Source organism: Geotrypetes seraphini, chromosome 6 (assembly GCF_902459505.1).
Source record: "Geotrypetes seraphini chromosome 6, aGeoSer1.1, whole genome shotgun sequence".
In the NCBI taxonomy this organism is placed as follows: domain Eukaryota; kingdom Metazoa; phylum Chordata; class Amphibia; order Gymnophiona; family Dermophiidae; genus Geotrypetes; species Geotrypetes seraphini.
In genome coordinates this window covers 50,232,950-50,251,752 of record NC_047089.1, presented here as the reverse complement: position 1 = coordinate 50,251,752, position 18,803 = coordinate 50,232,950, and the positions used below count along the sequence as shown (strand labels likewise).

General features: G+C 43.9%; 1 protein-coding gene across 1 annotated transcript in view; it reads right to left on the bottom strand.

The window, feature by feature from the left end:
• Nucleotides 1–18,803, bottom strand: part of LOC117362997 (WD repeat-containing protein on Y chromosome-like) — an 88,415-nt gene that overhangs the window by 55,005 nt on the left and 14,607 nt on the right. Inside the window, exons 4-7 of the mRNA XM_033950115.1 lie at nucleotides 15,616–15,699; nucleotides 7,077–7,142; nucleotides 5,193–5,423; nucleotides 1,546–1,625 (exon numbers count right to left, since the gene is read on the bottom strand). Coding sequence (XP_033806006.1) covers nucleotides 1,546–1,625; nucleotides 5,193–5,423; nucleotides 7,077–7,142; nucleotides 15,616–15,699 — 461 coding nt within the window. The remainder of the gene's footprint in view (nucleotides 1–1,545; nucleotides 1,626–5,192; nucleotides 5,424–7,076; nucleotides 7,143–15,615; nucleotides 15,700–18,803) is intronic.

Genomic DNA, 18,803 nt, shown 5'->3' with positions numbered 1-18,803 from the left:
CATTTTTACAGGCGGGGAGGTGCTTCCTGTTAGGAAAAGCAAGCATCTGCTGAACAAAGTTTCTGTTTTGGCTCGTTCAGTACATTTAAAAGTCTTTACATGCTTGTAAATGTTTACATTCTGATCTTGAAAAATATAGCAAGGATAGTTCTTCAGGAAACCGGTTCAGTCCTTCCTCACAGGCATAACTTGGGGGCAGCCCACATCTCCCTTCTGCCCATGGACCCCCCAGCTGCAGCAAACAAACACAACTCTGCTCCTGACTAATATTAGAGGTCAGTGCTGGGAGAAGAGGGAGGAGGAGTAGAGGACTTTTGCTTGTGCTGTGCCCAAAATTCCGGCTGCCCAAAATTCTTGCAGCCTTAAGTTCTGTGCTATTTTTGTGGTGTTGAAATGGCAACACTAAAACATCAACTGCTAACAGAAAGACCACCCCCCTACAAACTCTACCAGTATGGCCAATCAGAAAATTGCTGAGTACTCAAGGTAGAGTTGCTGTATCTAATATAATAAAGCCCTAAGCGCGCATGCGCACTCCCACTTGCATGCTCCCATTTTCCGTGCGCTGTAGGGACCCGCAGGTAGGAGTGCGCATGTGCGCGGCAGTGCGGAGCCTGTTGGCCGCGGCGGCTCTTACCGTCTGAAGGATAAAAACCCAAAAAACCCCAGAGCTTCCTTCGGGTCTGGCAAGGGCTGCGGGTCCTGAAAACCTTCCGATTCAAGCAGCGTCTGCAGCACTCTACACACGCTGCTTCGGGGCCTTCTACTGCCCTGATTTGCTGGGAAGTAGAAGGCCCCGAAGCAGCGTATGTAGAGTGCTGCAGACACTGCTGGAATTGGAAGATTTGTCGGGACTGCGGGAAGGGAAGGGGGAGGGAAAGGGACTAAGGGAGCCAGCCAGACCGCGGGAAGGGAAAGGTGGGGTAGGGGAAATGCTGCTGCTGCACAGGGAAGTGGTGTGGGGGGAGGGAAATGGAGGGGGAGGGAATGCTGCTGTGGTTGCTGCACAGGGAAGTGGTGGGAGAGAAATGCTGCTGCATAGAAGGCAGGGAGAGAGACAGATAGATAGAAAGAAAAGAAGAAAGACACAGGGGCAGGGAGAGACACAGAAAGACAGACAGACAAAGGAGGCCAGGGAGAGAGACAGACAGTGGGAGGGAGAGAGAGACAGAAATAAAGACACACAGACATATATTCTAGCACCCGTTAATGTAACGGGCTAAAATACTAGTGAATCAATAAATAGGAATGTTAGTAATCTAACCCCCATCCCTCTTTTTTTACAAAACCATAGTGTGGTTTTTAGCTCCGGCTGTAGTAGTAACAACTCAGACGCTCATAGAATTCCTATGAGTGTCGGAGGTGTTACCGTTACGGCTGGCGTTAAAACTGCACTATGGTTTTGTAAAAGGGGTGGGGTAAGTTTATTCCTTTTCAATGAAATAATTCTAAACACTGTTTGCTTTACTGGCCATTGACTTCTCTCTTAACAACCCTTTTTCTAAATCAGTTTGTTTAAAAGTAAAAATATATTAAATACTTTACCCAGTTCCCAGGACTAACTTGTTGTATTCTGTCATGATAGTGAAGTCTGTCACCCATTTAGATTCTCTGTTAGATTTTTCCTTCAAGAAAATAAAAACTATAATTTTGTACAGTTGTGGCAACTTTGTAATCAATTCAGGTTTAAGAACCACAAGATCAGGCTTAAAAATGTAACATCAAGAACTTGATTCAGTTCTTATTGAAACCACATAGATTGCTTGTGGAGAATTGTGGTATATAAGATATTGTATACCCACAATGAATATGCATGAGATAGATTTGCATACATTTATCTCAGGTATATTTATTATGGTTATCCTTAAAACCTGACTGAGTGTTCTCAAGGACTGGGCTGAGAACACGTCCTGACCTAAGTAAAACAGGACTGCAACTCCTGAAAACAACCTGCTAGGAATATGCATGGGCTAAATATTTTCGGTTCATTTTCAGCTTGTTTAGCTTTTCATGTGTTTTATTTCATTTGTGTCACATATTTGTTTTAATAAAGTTGGTTTCTTTTTAAATGTGCATTACACATGCAAAATGTCTGTACACATATCAGTTCCTATATTAACATGCATACAATCGATTCTGCTCACAGCAAAATTTTTAAGGAGCCCATATGAACCAGATACATGTTAATAAATGCATATCCCTACAAAATAGAACCAGCTGGCAACCCCCTCTTTAAAGGGAGCACTACCTGATAGTGGCAAATAACAGACGTTAGAGAATGCAGCCCAACTGTGCTATTAAAGATTTCCAAACACCTATATTTCCAATCAAACACCTAATTCTATAACTTTGCACCAGAAAGGGCCTTGTAGGGGTTTATTCTATAAAAGAAGGTAGGCATGTACATTCCATTATAGAATATTAGCATAAATGAATATATATAAACAAATGTGCTAAGGCATGGACACTTACACCAGACATAGAGCTGGTATAACTGTGTGCACCTACCCTGTTTCCCTGAAAATAAGCCCTAGCATGATTTTTAAAGATGCTCCTAATATAAGCCCTACCCCCAAAATAAGCCCTAGTTAAGATCTACCCTAGGCCCTATTCAGAAGGAAAGGCGATATATAAAATCATAATACACTGTAAATTGTTATCACGCGTGCTTAAGTTTCAAGTTCAGTTTATTTAATATATGTCGGACAGACGCCAGAGGGTGGTGGTTAATGGAAGTCGCTCGAAGGAAGGAAAGGTGACTAGTGGAGTCCCTCAGGGTTCGGTGCTGGGGCCAATCCTGTTCAATATGTATGTAAGTGACATTGCTGAAGGGTTAGAAGGAAAAGTGTGCCTTTTTGCAGATGATACCAAGATTTGTAACAGAGTAGACACCGAAGAGGGAGTGGAAAATATGAAAAAGGATCTGCAAAAGTTAGAGGAATGGTCTAATGCCTGGCAACTAAAATTCAATGCAAAGAAATGCAGAGTAATGCATTTGGGGATTAATAATAGGAAGGAACCGTATATGCTGGGAGGAGAGAAGCTGATATGCACGGACGGGGAGAGGGACCTTGGGGTGATAGTGTCCGAAGATCTAAAGGCGAAAAAACAGTGTGACAAGGCAGTGGCTGCTGCCAGAAGGATTCTGGGCTGTATAAAGAGAGGCGTAGTCAGTAGAAGGAAGAAGGTGTTGATGCCCCTGTACAGGTCATTGGTGAGGCCCCACTTGGAGTATTGTGTTCAGTTTTGGAGACCGTATCTGGCGAAAGACGTAAGAAGACTTGAGGCGGTCCAGAGGAGGGCGACGAAAATGATAGGAGGCTTGCGCCAGAAGACGTATGAGGAGAGACTGGAAGCCCTGAATATGTATACCCTAGAGGAAAGGAGAGACAGGGGAGATATGATTCAGACGTTCAAATACTTGAAGGGTATTAACGTAGAACAAAATCTTTTCCAGAGAAAGGAAAATGGTAAAACCAGAGGACATAATTTGAGGTTGAGGGGTGGTAGATTCAGGGGCAATGTTAGGAAATTCTACTTTACGGAGAGGGTGGTGGATGCCTGGAATGCGCTCCCGAGAGAGGTGGTGGAGAGTAAAACTGTGACTGAGTTCAAAGAAGCGTGGGATGATCACAGAAGATTTAGAATCAGAAAATAATATTAAAGATTGAACTAGGCCAGTTACTGGGCAGACTTGTACGGTCTGTGTCTGTGCATGGCCGTTTGGAGGAGGATGGGCAGGGGAGGGCTTCAATGGCTGGGAGGGTGTAGATGGGCTGGAGTAAGTCTTAACAGAGATTTCGGCAGTTGGAACCCAAGCACAGTACCGGGTAAAGCTTTGGATTCTCGCCCAGAAATAGCTAAGAAGAAAATAAAAAAATAATAATAATTTAAATTGAATCAGATTGGGCAGACTGGATGGACCATTCGGGTCTTTATCTGCCGTCATCTACTATGTTACTATGTTACTATACCACAAATATAACACCAGAAGGCAAATTAAGCGGTTTACAATAAAAAATTTAAAATACAACAAAAACAAATTATAAGCGTTGGGAGCAGCGCGGAGCATTCAGTAATAGCCACTATCGTGGTTTAGTAAAAGGGGGGGAGGGGTTAAATACAGAATTGGGGGTTACCGTATTTTTCGCTGTATAAGACACACCTGACCATAAGACGCACCCACCTGTAGAGGAGAAAAAAACCAAGAAAAAAAAATCTGAACCAAATGGTGTGCCCTGTACCCTGTCCCCCCTCTGGTGGTCTAGTGGTAGGCCGGGACAGGGTACAGGGCACGTCTAGTGGCAGCCAGCCAGTCAACCCCAAGCCAGCCAGCCCCCAGCCCCAAGGCAGCCAGCCAACCCCAAACCAGCCAGCCAGCCCCAAGCCAGCCAGCCCCAAGCCAGCTTTCCATCTACCCAGTCACCACGAAATAAGGAAAGGCTGCTGCCACATGGTGGCCTCATATGCAGCAGCTTCAGCCTAACCCCATTTCCAGAGCTGCAGGCTTATGTCTAACTCATCCTCCCTCCTGGCCCCCACTCTTTTCTGTACTTACTGATCTGGATTGCTGCCGCAACTCTGCCGATGAAAAAACAAAACGCTGGACATAAGTGGCTGGGCACTCCCGAGAATGGAGGCACTTCACTGGCTTGCACAATTCACGAGAACTGATGGCACCCATTTGGAGTGCAGCGCAAAACCAAAACAGGCACGCAAAAAACACGTGGCTGCCTCGTGCACTGCTCTGCCGCTTCCGGAAAAGAGCAGGGGAATTGAGGCAGGAGCACGGAAAGCATGCTGGGAGCTGGGATGGGAAAAAAAGGTAAGGGTTTTTGGTTTTTTAAAAAAATATTTGCTCCTTAAGACGCACCCTTATTTCCATCCCCTCTTATGGAGCGAAAAATACGGTAAGTGCAAAACTTTACGTCCCTCTCGCACCCTACCCAGACCCTGCCCAAACTTTGAATACTTGCAGACTACATGCTATTGAAGATATTTGCACAGTTGCAGAATAGCATGTAGGTGCATATTTGACATTTACATGTGTGTGCACATGTATGCACATATATGCCAGCACTCTAACATTTGCATAAATCAGAGCATAAATATTAGTGATTATCCCAGAATGCACTGCATACTGTAAATCAAACTGTACTGGCAGAGCAAAATATGTACTAAAGTTCACCTACAAAGACCATCTTGCTTCGTTTGAGCTTCAGCTCTGCAGACCAGAGGTAGATGGTACCGTCTTCTCTAATGAGTACCAGTGTATTATCAGGAGTGGACAGAACACGCAAGAAAGGGTCACCATGAGAAATTTCCCGTATGATAGCAGGCAAAGCAAAGGTGATTTCTTTTAATCGTGCCGAAAACTCCTCCAGTTCGGCATACTCCAGCTGCATGTATGTGCAGAACTCATCCTAGGGGAGAAGAAATCTGGTTAAAATATTGTTAAGACTGCACACAAATACAGTGAATCCAAGACATTATGAGGTAAAATTGATCACAGGGCACCCAGGTTAATTGAGCAGGAAGGAGCCTGATTCTATAAATAGCGCCCAGGTTAGGCGCTACTAGGCGTCCTAATCATGGACACCTAGCGATGTCTAATTTAGTTCTGCGCACAACTTAATTGTTCTTAATTGGTTTAAATGGCTTAGTAATAGTAGAAACTGATTTAAAAGACCCATTATTTTAATGGCCAATTTAGGTTGCATGTGGATATCAGCGCAATGCCTGGTGATGCCTAAGGCAAAGCGCCTTCTAACACCTAACGATGCCTACCTGAAAGTAGGCATAGTTAGGGGTGGAGAATAAACATGGTTGACTTAGGCGTTGCTAGAGATTGTTGATAAATTAGGTGTTGCTAGGCGGTGTCGATAAATTAGGCCAGGAAAACCTTGGCCTAATATGAATATACTGGCACCTACCACAAGGAGGCCTAGTAATGCTTAAGAACGCCTAGGCACCGCTAGGTGTGATTTAATAAAGGATGTCTAGCAGTTGATTGACAACCATACAGAGTGGCCACATTTACAGAATCAGGTTCAAAGATGCCTATTTTGGTTCTATTTTATAAAGACACCTAGGTAGGGTTACCAAACATCCGGGAAAACTAGGATATATCCTCTTTTTAGAGGACTAACTGGGCTCCCGGATGGACTTTCCAAAACCCGGCATTTGTCCGGGTTTTGGAAAGCCCTGACAGGTTCTGGCCGCATCTGGAGGGCCTTTGAGCATGCACGGATGACGGATGACATCACACACATCCGTGTATGCTCTAGGCCAGACATGGGCAACTCCGGTTCTTGAGGGCCGGAATCCAATCGGGTTTTCGGGATTTCCCCAGTGAATATGCACTGAAAGCAGAGCATGCAAATAGATCTCATGCATATTCATTGGAGCAATCCTGAAAACCCAATTGGATTCCGGCCCTCGAGGACCCGGAGTTTCCCGTGTCTGCTCTAGGCCCTTCAGACGCAGCTGGAGCTTATCTGAATGAAGAGAGGAGACTTTGTGGGCAGAATAGGGTGGGGCTGGAGGCAAAACGGGGTGGGGTCATGTGTTTGGGATTTCCCAGAGAAAAATATGGTAACCCTACACCTAGGTGCCTATGTGATTTTATATAATAGCAGCCCAAATCCAACAGCAATAACATCTACATTCAATGGGCACTGCGCTTGCTCAAGAGCATGTGTACATGTTAGACATAATTTATTCATGTATATTATGACTCCTCTAATTCTGTATCCAAGCTCCACTCCTATACACTGGCTTGGGTGTGATCTAATTTTATAAAAGCCCATTTATGTGTCTACAACAGCATTTTAGGCACAAAAATGGTTACCGGTATACGTAAAATTGCCATCATAATGTTAAATTGAATACTGTACCATTACTTACACATATTAATCTTACTGACTGGAAGATGAACTCACAAATGTCATGCCCTGGAGGCTCTGGGGATCCTGTGAGATGGTGGGCTGTTTTCCCCAAGCCCCGAGCAACCACCAAGTTCAGCTTATGAGTTAGACAAGTGGCTGGAACGAATTTTACGGTATGAAGCTACTTACCCACCGAATCGTACCATTTGCAGCATAATCTATCTTCATGAAAAGCTTTTCTAATTGGTCATCATGCTGAAATTAAAAAAAACAAAACAAACAGTGTTATTTGACAAAAAGTTTAGATTACATCTTATAAAATAAAATAGATAACCCCAATACTTTATGGATTCCATCTCCTTATCACCCCTCCCCCATCACCACCAGAAAAGATACTTGGAAAACAAAAGTATAAGTAAGCATAGATTTTTATCAGTTTTATTATTTTGTTTATGTGAGGAGGGCTATGCAGACATAATAGTATGTATTTAATACTCTTATGTTTGCATATGCTTAGAATTTTCAAGTTTCAAGTTTATTTAAATTTTGATATAATACCCATCAGCAGTCTGAGCGGTTTACAATAAAATTATGTTAAAAAAAAAAAGAGAAAAAAAGTAAAACTAAAAAGATATTAAAGGAAAACCTACAAATCAAAGAACAAGATACAAAAGGGATGGGGGAGGGGGAAGAAATGCAATATTTATTATTTATATTTATTTTAAAAATTTCTATACCATTTATAACTAAATGGTTCACAGGGCTACATATATAATTGAAAAACAGAATCATCATGACATACAAATAATCCTAAGAAATCATTTTTAAAAAATTATTACAAACGAAAACCATGATAAAAGTGATCGTGAACAGTTCATCAGCTTTGCCAAAAAAGGCAATTATTAACTAGAAGAAAGCATCTACAAACAGCTGTGTCTTGAGTAATTTCCTAAACATACCCTTTTCACGGCAGTTTCATATTTGGCCCACAAGGGAGTTCCATTTTTTAACTCCTGCACAGTAGAAAGTCATTTTGCCAGTCTCAACAAACCTTGGGTTTGCATTCGTAGAGGGAAAACATGAAGGGAAGGGCAATGAAAAATAAATTGGATAGGTGGTAGAGGATACATGGTGCATTGTACATTGATGTGCTTTAACTGTCACCGTTTACCCTTATTTGGCCTAGTAGTAGTACAGCAATAACACTACTAGGGATCAAATCCGCCATTTTGAATCTAGTTGAGCAACAAAGCCGAAGCATCTATTACTAACCCACCAATGGAATTCCTACTAAGTGCTGGTGGAGGTGGTGGTGGTGGGGTGATCAAGGGATGGGGGTAGTGGGATGCCTTAATGTTATATAGGGACTGGGAAGGATGATGCTTGGTGAGGGGGATTTTATTATTATTATTATTAACAGCACTGGACCAGGCTAAATATATTGGCAAGTAGGATGGATGCACATAGGGCCGGATTCTGTAACCGGTGACAATATTGGCAGCCACCTTAAAAGAGGCTGCCAATTGCGTGTGAGTCACGCATTGGCACTAGAGGTCTGCACGGGAACGGGGATCCCGCAGGTCCCGCGGGGATCCCGCGGGTTCCCCCCCTGGCCCACGGGACCCCCACGGGGATGCCCCCTGGCCCACGGAACTCCCACGGGGATGCCCCCCTGACACACGGGACTCCCACGGGGACGCCCCCTGGCCCACGGGACTCCCACGGGGATGAAAACAGCCTACCTAAATTCTGGCGATGCAGGCATGCAGCTTACAAGTCTGGCGTCGCGGCGGGAAATAGCCATGCTGAGCAGTGAGCTCAGCACGTACACAGATGAAAGCCTTGCTTGCTGATTGGTCCGGCGGCCCTGCCCCGCCGCCGGACCAATCAGCAAGCAAGGCTTTCATCTGTGTACGTGCTCAGCTCACTGCTCAGCATGGCTATTTCCCGCCACGACGCCGATTTGTAAGCTGCATGCCTGCATCGCCAGAATTTAGGTAGGCTGTTTTCATCCACGTGGGAGTCTCTCTCGTGCGCTATGGCTCTAAGTCAGGGGTGCCCAACACGTCGATCGCGATCAACCGGTAGTTCAGGAAGGCAACATGAGTTGATCGCAGAGCCCATCCCGGGCTCCGTGATAGACTCGTGTTGCCGTCCCGATCTACCGGGCCTATCAGCCTTCCTCTCCCCGACGTCAAAGACGCCGACGCGGGCATTAGGCTGTTTTTGTCATTTCGGGTGGGGGGTGGCAGTGGCAGCAGCAGCCTGAAAAATAAATCATCCTGGCCGGGGTCGGTGTCATGCTCCGGAGCTTCTACAGCCTTCCTATCTCTCTCTCCCTTCTACCTGCTTCCGGCCACACCCCCTGCTCCGCGGCTCTCTTCGGCAACTTAGCAGCAGCGATCGACACAAGCTTCTGACGTCGGGGCCTACCCTCTGCGAGTCCCGCTTGTTTCAACTTCCTTTTTCCACAAAGGCGGGACTCGTAGAGGGAAGGCCTCGATGTCGGCTGCTTGTCTTGATCACCGCTGCTGACAAGTTGCTGAAGAGAGCCGCGGAGCAGGGGGTGTTGCCGGGTGCAGGTAGAAGGGAGAGGGCCAGATGCAGGACTCGTGGGTGAGGGAGGAGAAGAGAGAGAGAAAGAGAGAGGGGAGGGAAACAAAAGGAAATATTTCATACTGGGCTGGGCCGGAGTGGAGGGAGGATGGAAAGATTCTGGCTACCAGGTGCAGTAACAAAGGAAAAGGGGGGAAAGCTGAAAATGGAGATAGTGACACAAAGAAGAGAAAGGGTAAGCAGGACCTAATGAATAAGGATAGAGATACAGAGGGGACATGAAGAGGAGGAGAAATAGAGACATAGAAGTAATGCTGAAAAAGTGGGGGTGTAGATAAAGACATTGAAAGGGCAAATGGTGAACATGGGGTAAAGACAAGGACAGAGACAAATGAAGATTCTGAAAAAGTGGTGAGATAGGGATATAGGTGAGATGGACACAAAGAAGGGTGATGCTGGAAAATAGGTGGAATGGTAATTCTGACAAACATAGAAGGGAAATGCTGGATCAAGGAGAGATGGGGCTCAGCCTGGATGGAATGAGGAGAAATGCCTTGTTGGCCCGGAACTTCCTCTCCTACGTCAGAATTGACGTCAGGGAGCGGAATGCTGGTCAGCGCAACGCTTCTGCAGGGAAAGCTTGGGACAGCGGTGGCTTGGGGGCTATTCCCTGATGGCGGTGGCAGCAAACCGAGTGGCTTGGGGGAGGGCACGGAGAAAGAAAGAAAGGGGGCAGCAGGGAGACAGAAAGAAGGGGGAACAGGGAGACAGAAAGAAAAAGTTGGGGGAGAGAATGAGGTCTGGAGGAGAGGAAACATATAGGAGGCTGAAAGAAAGGAAGAAAGATTGGATGCACAGTCAGAAGAAGAAAGTGCAACCAGAGACTCATGAAATCACCAAACAGCAAAGGTAGGAAAAATGATTTTATTTTCAATTTAGTGATCAAAATGTGTCTGTTTTGAGAATTTATATCTGCTGTCTATATTTTGCACTATGGCTCCCTTTTACTAAACCGCAATATCGTTTTTTAGCGCAGGGAGCCTATGAGCATTGAGAGCAGCGCGAGGCATTCAGCGTAACTCCCTGTGCTAAAACCTACTATTGTGGGTTAGTAAAAAGGGAGGGGGTGTATTTGTCTATTTTTGTATTTTGTTACCGAGGTGACATTGCATAGAGTCATCTGCCATGACCTCTTTGAAAAAACCCGGAATATGAATAATTAACATTTTCTCTGCCTTTCATTGTGCTTTGTGTTTTTTTAAAATTTTATTGTTGGTAGATCATTTTGACTTAGTCATTATAAAAGTAGCTCGCAAGCCCATAAAGTTTGGGCACCCCTGCTCTAAGTCTTCTTACTCTGGGGCACCAGACCTCCCTCATACAAAGGCCGGGAATGCAGAGTTGGTTCCATTCTCGGTAGGGGATGCCTTGGTAGGCTCACTGCTCAGCCACTGGGAACCCAGATTCGGTCCTGTTCTGGATGGAGGACACTTGTGGGGTGGGGTGGGGAGGGGGGCTAGTTTGCGCCATCGTGCAGGCTCACCACTCTGCCTCTGCTGGCAAAAGCACAGTCTGTCCCAATCTAGGGGAAGAAAACCTAGCAGGGACCAGGCTGCACCACAATACTGGCTTCTAGAAAGCACAATGGACTGGGGGGGGGGGGGTCTAGCAGTGTGTGGCACCATTTGGACCCATGTAGACTTGCACGGCCATTCAGATGCTGATCTGAGGTCCCTTTCCATCCAGCATCTGTCCCTCCTCTTTCCATCCAGCATCTGCCCCTCTGTCTGCTGCTTCTGCCCAGCATCTGATCTGTCTCCTCTCTTCCTCCTTTCTGCCCCCTCTGTCATCCCATCCATCATCCACCCTTCTTTCTCCCCCTTCCATCCAGCATCTGCCCATCTCCCCCCCTTTCAGCCCAGCATCTGCTTCATTTCTCTTTCTCCCCCTTCTATTCAGTGTCTGCTCCATTTTCTCTTTCCTCCCTTCCATCCGTATCCTCCCCTTCTCCTCCTTTCCATTCAATGTCTTCCTCCCCTCTCCTTTTCTTTACATCCATCATCTGTCTTTTTCTCTCTCCCCAGGCATTCCAGCTTGTCTTATCTTTCCCCTTTCATCCAGTGTGTCTGATCCCTCCCCATTTCTATCTACAGTCTGTCTCCTCTCACCTCCTACATCCAGTATCTACCCCCTCCCACCTGACACCTCAGCCACCACCAGACTGATGCAAAGCCTTCCCTCCGATGTCAGCTCTGACTTCGGGGGAAGACTTCTGGGTCGGCTACATATGGCTTGCTTCAGGCTGCCTCCAACCCCTGCTGTTATCTGGACTCGAATGAAGTGGTGGAAGGGAGTGCATTTTTGGACACAGAAGTCATGAACTGGGGAGAGAGGGAGGGAGGGAAAGAGATGCTGAGATGGGGGAGGGAATAGAAAGAGAGAATTGGGTGTGGGTGTGTCAATGAGCGGGAAAGAGAGATGGTTGTGTACACATGGCAAATGGAAGAAAGAGGAGAATTTTTGGTCGTAGGGAGGAAGGTACAGAATGTGATAGGGAAGAAAAAAATGAGAGTGAGAAATGTGGCAAGGGAACAATGGGACAGATTGAAAGGGATGCAAGAGGGAGGAATATTGGACAGTGGTGAAGGGAATGGAGGGAGAGATGTGGCATAGTGTTGGAGAGGGGTGATAGAAGGAGAAACGTTGGGCATGGGGCTGGTGGGCAGGCACGAAAGATGAGAAAGAGATAAATGCTGGACCATGGTAGGGGGAACCAATGGACAGCAACAGAAGAATTTACAGAAGATGGGAAAGCGGAAAAAAGAAACTGGGGCCAACTTTATGTAAAAATAAGTCTCCAGACAACAAAGGTAAAAAACTAAATTTATTGACTAAAATATCCTAGCTTTGGGAAATGTATATGGCAGATGTCTTTGGTTTGTGTTCAAAAGAAAAGGAAATGCATTTCTGGTTTTATTTCTACAGTGTTGAATGTTGAAGTACTTGTTGACCCTTGCTGTGACTGGTGGGGATCCCCAAGCACTGCCAGCAAAGGACCTCCTCTAGAGATGGCCAGAACTCCCCTCCACCAAGCGCAGCAGTCGCTGGCAGCATCCATGAGCCACTGAGGTGCCAGCATCTGTGACTCAGGGACGCTACTGCTGCCTGCCAAGCTTGGCAAAAGGGACCCCCGGCCAACTGCAAAGGAAGTCCTCAGCTGACAGTTTGTGGGTTCTCATCAGCTGAGTATTTATATTTTATATTTACATTAGAGGTTCTGGTAGAAACCCATTTACAAAGTACGTATTCTTCCCAATTAATATTTCCAAATTAATAAAGTCTCTTTGCTTATTTATAAATGGGTCTCTACCAGAGCCTTTAATTCAGTAGCATAATTAAATAAAATAACTATTTCTGAAGTTTATAGGGAAGGATGGTGACGGAGGGTATTCCTCGCGGGGACGGGTGGGGACGGAGGGTATTCCTCGCGGGGACGGGTGGGGATGGAGGGGATTCCTCGCGGGGACGGGTGGAGACGGAGGGATTCCTCACAGGGATGGGTGGGGACGGAGGATTCCTCACGGGGACGGGTGGGGAAGGGTGGGATTTTGGCGGGGACGGGTGGGATTTCTGTCCCCGCGCAACTCTCTAATTGGCACCAGTTTCAGAATCGTGCCTAAGGGAAAGGCAGGCACTGGAAATGTATGCCAGGGCTTTCCGGGCCTACATTTCCGGTGCCTATCTTTGTGTGAATTGCATTTACTTTAGGCTGCCTAATGCCACTTCCAGCGTTGGCCATGCCTACTTTGGCATTTGGTGGCCTAAAACCTTTTATATAGGCACTAGCAGGCGCTTCAACCTTGCCATTTTTTTTGCTTTTTCAAACGACATTCTTAAATTAACTTAGTCGCTGGTAGAATTTCCCCTGCACAGAATTATATGCCAGTGCACTTACTTTTGCTATGTGGCAATGAGGTAATTCTATAACTTGACACCTCAATTTAGGTGTTTCATTGGGGCGCTCTTAGCTTCAGTGAGTCTAAGCCATTATAAAATACTAGCGTCAGCATGCCATAGTTAGGCACACCCACTTACGGCTGGCATAAGTTGATGCACCTATCAGTGCCATATTGCATCACAATTGACACTATATTTATTTAAAACTTTTTTTTATAAAACCAATTAAAAACTAATTTTTTTTTTAAAAAAGTACAGAACAGGCCGACGATATCCTGTCCTCAGAGGTGCCTACGGTCAAAGTGGGCATGGCTCGTGCTGGAAGCGACTGTAGGCACCGGTAGGAGTCCCTGTGGACGTGATTCTCGTGTAAAGTAGGTGCCGGAAACGTAGGCCTACTTTACACGTGGCCGCTATTCTGCAACCAGTGCCGGTACATGATTGACATGCGACCCACACCGATTATGGAGGCGTTGGCCGATACCAGCACCGGTTGCTGAATCCAGACCATAGGGCCCTTTGATGAATTTCCTCCTATGTCTTTCTTTCTTAGGAAATGCAACAGAGAGAGAGTAGAATTACAAGTTCTTACATGCAATGGAGTAAAACCAGTCTTGGATCAACCTGTCCTGGAAAAGTGGTGCCAGCTGGCAACCCTAAATGTATGGGCATTCCATTTCATTTTTCCAAAGATGCTTTGTATAAAAGCGATGGCCAGTCTTAAATGAGACTCACTAGATAGAGATCCCCAATGGGAAAACATATAAATCGTATTCTGTACCCAATATTTCCCACTAATAACCAACTATGAATAAGGTAGTATCTATCATAATCTAAGAGAGTTAGCCTCAGTAATGGAGCCTACGCGTAGCCATTCAATGACTGGGGAATTCAGCGTAGCTATACTTGCTCCTTTAATCTCCAATCATTGGCCTCACTCTCATTTTCATTTATTCAATACTTCTAAAATTTGAATCCTTATTAATCTTTATTCTTTTTTTGTTTTTTTAATATAAATCCTTAAAATATCTGTCTACATACACTTCCTATCATTTTAAATAGTCATACATTTCCTATCATTCTTCCTTATTCACATGTTTGAGACTACACTATTTTTCCATTATATTTATCACTATCTTAACTTCAGCGTTGTGTAATTTCTCAGAAATATTATTATTCTATAAATAGTGGCTTATACAAGCCTACTTATCAGTAAATCAGCACTTATATTTCATAACTAGAGCCAGTTCTTAACGAATATTAGCTTATACAAGCCTACTTATCTTTAAGGCTTATCTTTACGACAGCACTCATCTTAAGTCAGCACTTGTATTTCACAAATATAGCCAACGTGGCCAGCGTTTCGTGGGCGAAAATTCAAGCTCACTGCATCAGGGCCAAGTTATTTAGGAAACAAGATGTGCTCATAATACTGAGAAATTACACAACGCTGAAGTTAAGATAGTGATAAATATAATGGAAAAATAGTGTAGTCTCAAACATGTGAATAAGGAAGAATGATAGGAAATGTATGACTATTTAAAATGATAGGAAGTGTATGTAGACAGATATTTTAAGGATTTATATTAAAAAAACAAAAAAAGAATAAAGATTAATAAGGATTCAAATTTTAGAAGTATTGAATAAATGAAAATGAGAGTGAGGCCAATGATTGGAGATTAAAGGAGCAAGTATAGCTACGCTGAATTCCCCAGTCATTGAATGGCTACGCGTAGGCTCCATTACTGAGGCTAACTCTCTTAGATTATGATAGATACTACCTTATTCATAGTTGGTTATTAGTGGGAAATATTGGGTACAGTCTTAAATGAGACCATTCTGCTCAAATTCAAGAAATGAGGCCATAAGGAACTGTGGAATGGTCATATTCTTTTCTAACAAATGACAGGCTAAAAGTGGTTTTCAACCCAATCCTCAGGGGACCACCTGGTCAGTCGGGTTTTCAGGATACCTACAATGAATATATATGAAAGATATTTGCATGCAATGGAGAAAGTGTATGCTAATAACATCTCATGCATATTCAATGTGGTTATCTTGAAAACCCGACTGGTCAGATGGTCCCTGAGGACTGGGTTGAAAACCACTGGCGTTAACTATACAAAGGTCAGATATAAATAGTCTTATAGGTAGTTTAGTCTAGAGATCTGGTTTCCCAAGTTCTGAGTGAATTGTTTTATACTGTCACACTTACGGTGCCTCGGAGCCGTGCACATTTCTTGACTATCCACTTGAATTTCTCCATGTCAATTAACTTGTCTCCATCTTTTTCAAATTCCTAGAAAGAATGAGAACGAGTTTGAAAAGAAGCCATTATTTATCTGTCATTGAGAAAGGTACCGTTCCAATTAATTTTTATAATTTCATGCCTGCAGACCTAATTTGTTTATTTTAGAACTTGGTTAGAAGTTAAGTGGCTCATTAAAAAAACAAAAACAAAAAAAAAAGATAGACATTCAAAAGATGGCATAAACCGGCACTTGGATGTCTTACTAGTCAAAACATCCAAGTGGGCATTTTCAAAACTGACTGTTTAAGTAGACGTCTTTCTTGTCGTTTTGTCTCCAGTGCGTCTAAATCTTAAGGGGGTGTGTTAGAGGCATGTTTTGGGGCAGGATTAAGGCAGACTTAGCACTTGGATGTTTTATAGCGATAATCAAACATTTTAGAAAACATCCAGGGCACAGCTTGGATGTTTTGGGCTAGACCTGTTTTTAAAATGAATAAGGGCCATAAAGGTACCCAAACGGACCCCCTCCCATCTCCCAAATATCTGCATGAAATAGTACATATGTCTCTATGACAGCTGCAGATATGATGGCCAGCAAGCAGGTCTCTGGAGTAGCTTGTTGGGCAATGCAGTGGACTGCAGAGAAGGGGACCCAGGCCCTATAAGCCACCCTAATTAGTCCACTGGTGGTGGAAGGCGAGAGCCCACCAAAACCCACTGTACTGCCATATACTGTAGGAGACACCTGCAGTCATAAGGGCTATTGGAATGGTAGACAGGTGTGTATAGTAGGTTTGGGTTTTTTTTGGAAGGCTCACCATATAATGTATGGGGGTTATAGTGAGATGTGTACCCGACATCCTTAATGCGAAATTCAGAGTAGTGCCCCCCTAGGGTGTCCCACTGCTCTGCTGGCATTAAAGAATGACACAGTGACAAAATTCATCACCGTCCCCGTCCCCGCGGATAACCGCAGGAAACTATCTTCATGTCATTCTTTAAGGAGAGAGGGAAGAATCAGAGTATAATTGGGCACAACCATTGACCCGCAAGCTTTGCTTTGAAGAATGCTGGTGTAGAAGGACCGAGGTTGAAATAGACACTAGAAAATGACATGGGATTATTTCCCACGGTTATCCGCGGGGACGGGGACGGTGATGAATTTTATCACCGTGTCATTCTCTAGCTGGCGTGTCTGTATGGCCAGTCCATTAAAAATGCTGGTACTTCCTGCATAAGGTTGCCAGATTTTACATTTGTAAAATCCGGACCCCTAGACCCACTCCAGGGCCAAGGCCAACTAAGCAGTTACATATATAATCAAAACAAGTTAAAATTAATAAGTAAAAGAATTATTAAAAGGAAGAAATCCATTATTCTATATGGGTGGAAGAGGAAAGAAGCAAAAAATACTTGCTAGTGAAAGTATGCTGGTCCACAGGATTCCTAGGCCGAGAATAGGCCACATTCCATAAAAAAGTAAAAATGAAGTTAACTACTGAATGCATCTTTAATTAAGGAGGTTTTCAAAGCTGCAAGAAATTCCAGATAAGATGGTGTTGATCTGATATAAAGAGCTAGTGAGTTCCATAATGTAGGTCCTACAATCCTAAATACACTTGAACGAGTTGAGCCACAGCAGATCTGACAAAGGGATGGAATATAGAATTGATTGGATTGTGAAATCGTAAGGTTCTCAGTGGTGTATACGGAATCAAATGGCGAGAAATATCTGATATGTTTTGTGCCCAAATGAGAATATTTTGAAAGTAATTCTATGTGAGACTGGGAGCCAATGTTCTACTTTACGGAGAGGTGTAACGTGATTATATGATGTATATGAGGGGATGCTGAAAAGTTCTCAGCCTAACCAAGAAGAGAATGATGTGGATATGGTTCAATCAGTGATCTAAAACAATGTCAAAAACACAGAATTTTGTTTTTGCAAATTTGCACTTAATGAAATAAGATAACACTTTTTTCAGCTACAGTAGCAAAATAACTGAAATGATTATTGTGAAAGCCCATTTCTAAATTGTCTAATGTAATTCCTGGGACATAACGATGAGCCAATGATGATCTACTTGAACTTGTAACTATGTATTTGTAACTATGACCCAACTGTATTAATAGCTGTACTGATCTACCTGTACTAACAACTCTATTGAATATTACATTACATTACATTAGTGACTTCTATTTCGCCTGTACCTTGCAGTTCTAGGCGGATTACATTTGAAGATAGCTGGACATTACCAGGAAGTTACAAATTAGCGATTGGGTACATAGGAGAGGCTTTAGAATGAAAGAGGATAGGTAGAAATTTGAGGAATACCTTTAGGGAAATTGCGGTTGAGGGGGAAGGTTACAGGTTGGAGTTATTGAAGGGGAGTTACAAGAGGGGAGGAGATCGACGGGAGAATTGCAAGGAAGGGGGAGAAGAGAGGGAGGATTGAGAAGGCTGGATATGTTTTTTGAATAGCTTATCAAAGCCCCCTCTCCTCAAGGGGTTATTGCAACAACCCAACAGACTATTATGTTCCTCCAAAGTCTGGGGTTCAAAATCAACTTTCCAAAATCTCAGTTGACCCCATCTCAATCTCTCCAGTTCAAACTATCCATTGTAACTTCCTGGGTAATTGCCCCCACCTCTTGTAATGTAATCCAACCTTGCAGTGAATAAATAGGTAAAGGCAAAATAGAAAACTTGATTAACATAACATAATGCTCAGAATTTAAGAAGCTGGTTGGTTGGGCGAACTTTTCAGCACTCCCTCGTACATATCAATTTTTCATATGAGCCTGTCATAACCATATTCCAATTCTAGTCTGCTAAGGTATCTCCACTATGTACCATTTATCATCTAAACCTGCTTTCTCTATTTTAGCTGGCATCTGACATCACCTAGTAAGGATTGTAAATTACATCAGTTTCAATTTTGCATGTGTAATATTCAGCCTAATACTGTTACAGATTCTTTCTCAGCTCTGAGAGTGGACGCTCTCATTTAATTCTGACTCCCAGAAGCTCTTCAACGTGTCTAATGCAAAAGCTGGTATAGTACTCTTCTATAGACTGTTCTGTGGCCCAAAACTTCAAAAATTCTTGCAGTTTTGCCACATTAAAGATACCCTGTTTGTAATTAAACCTC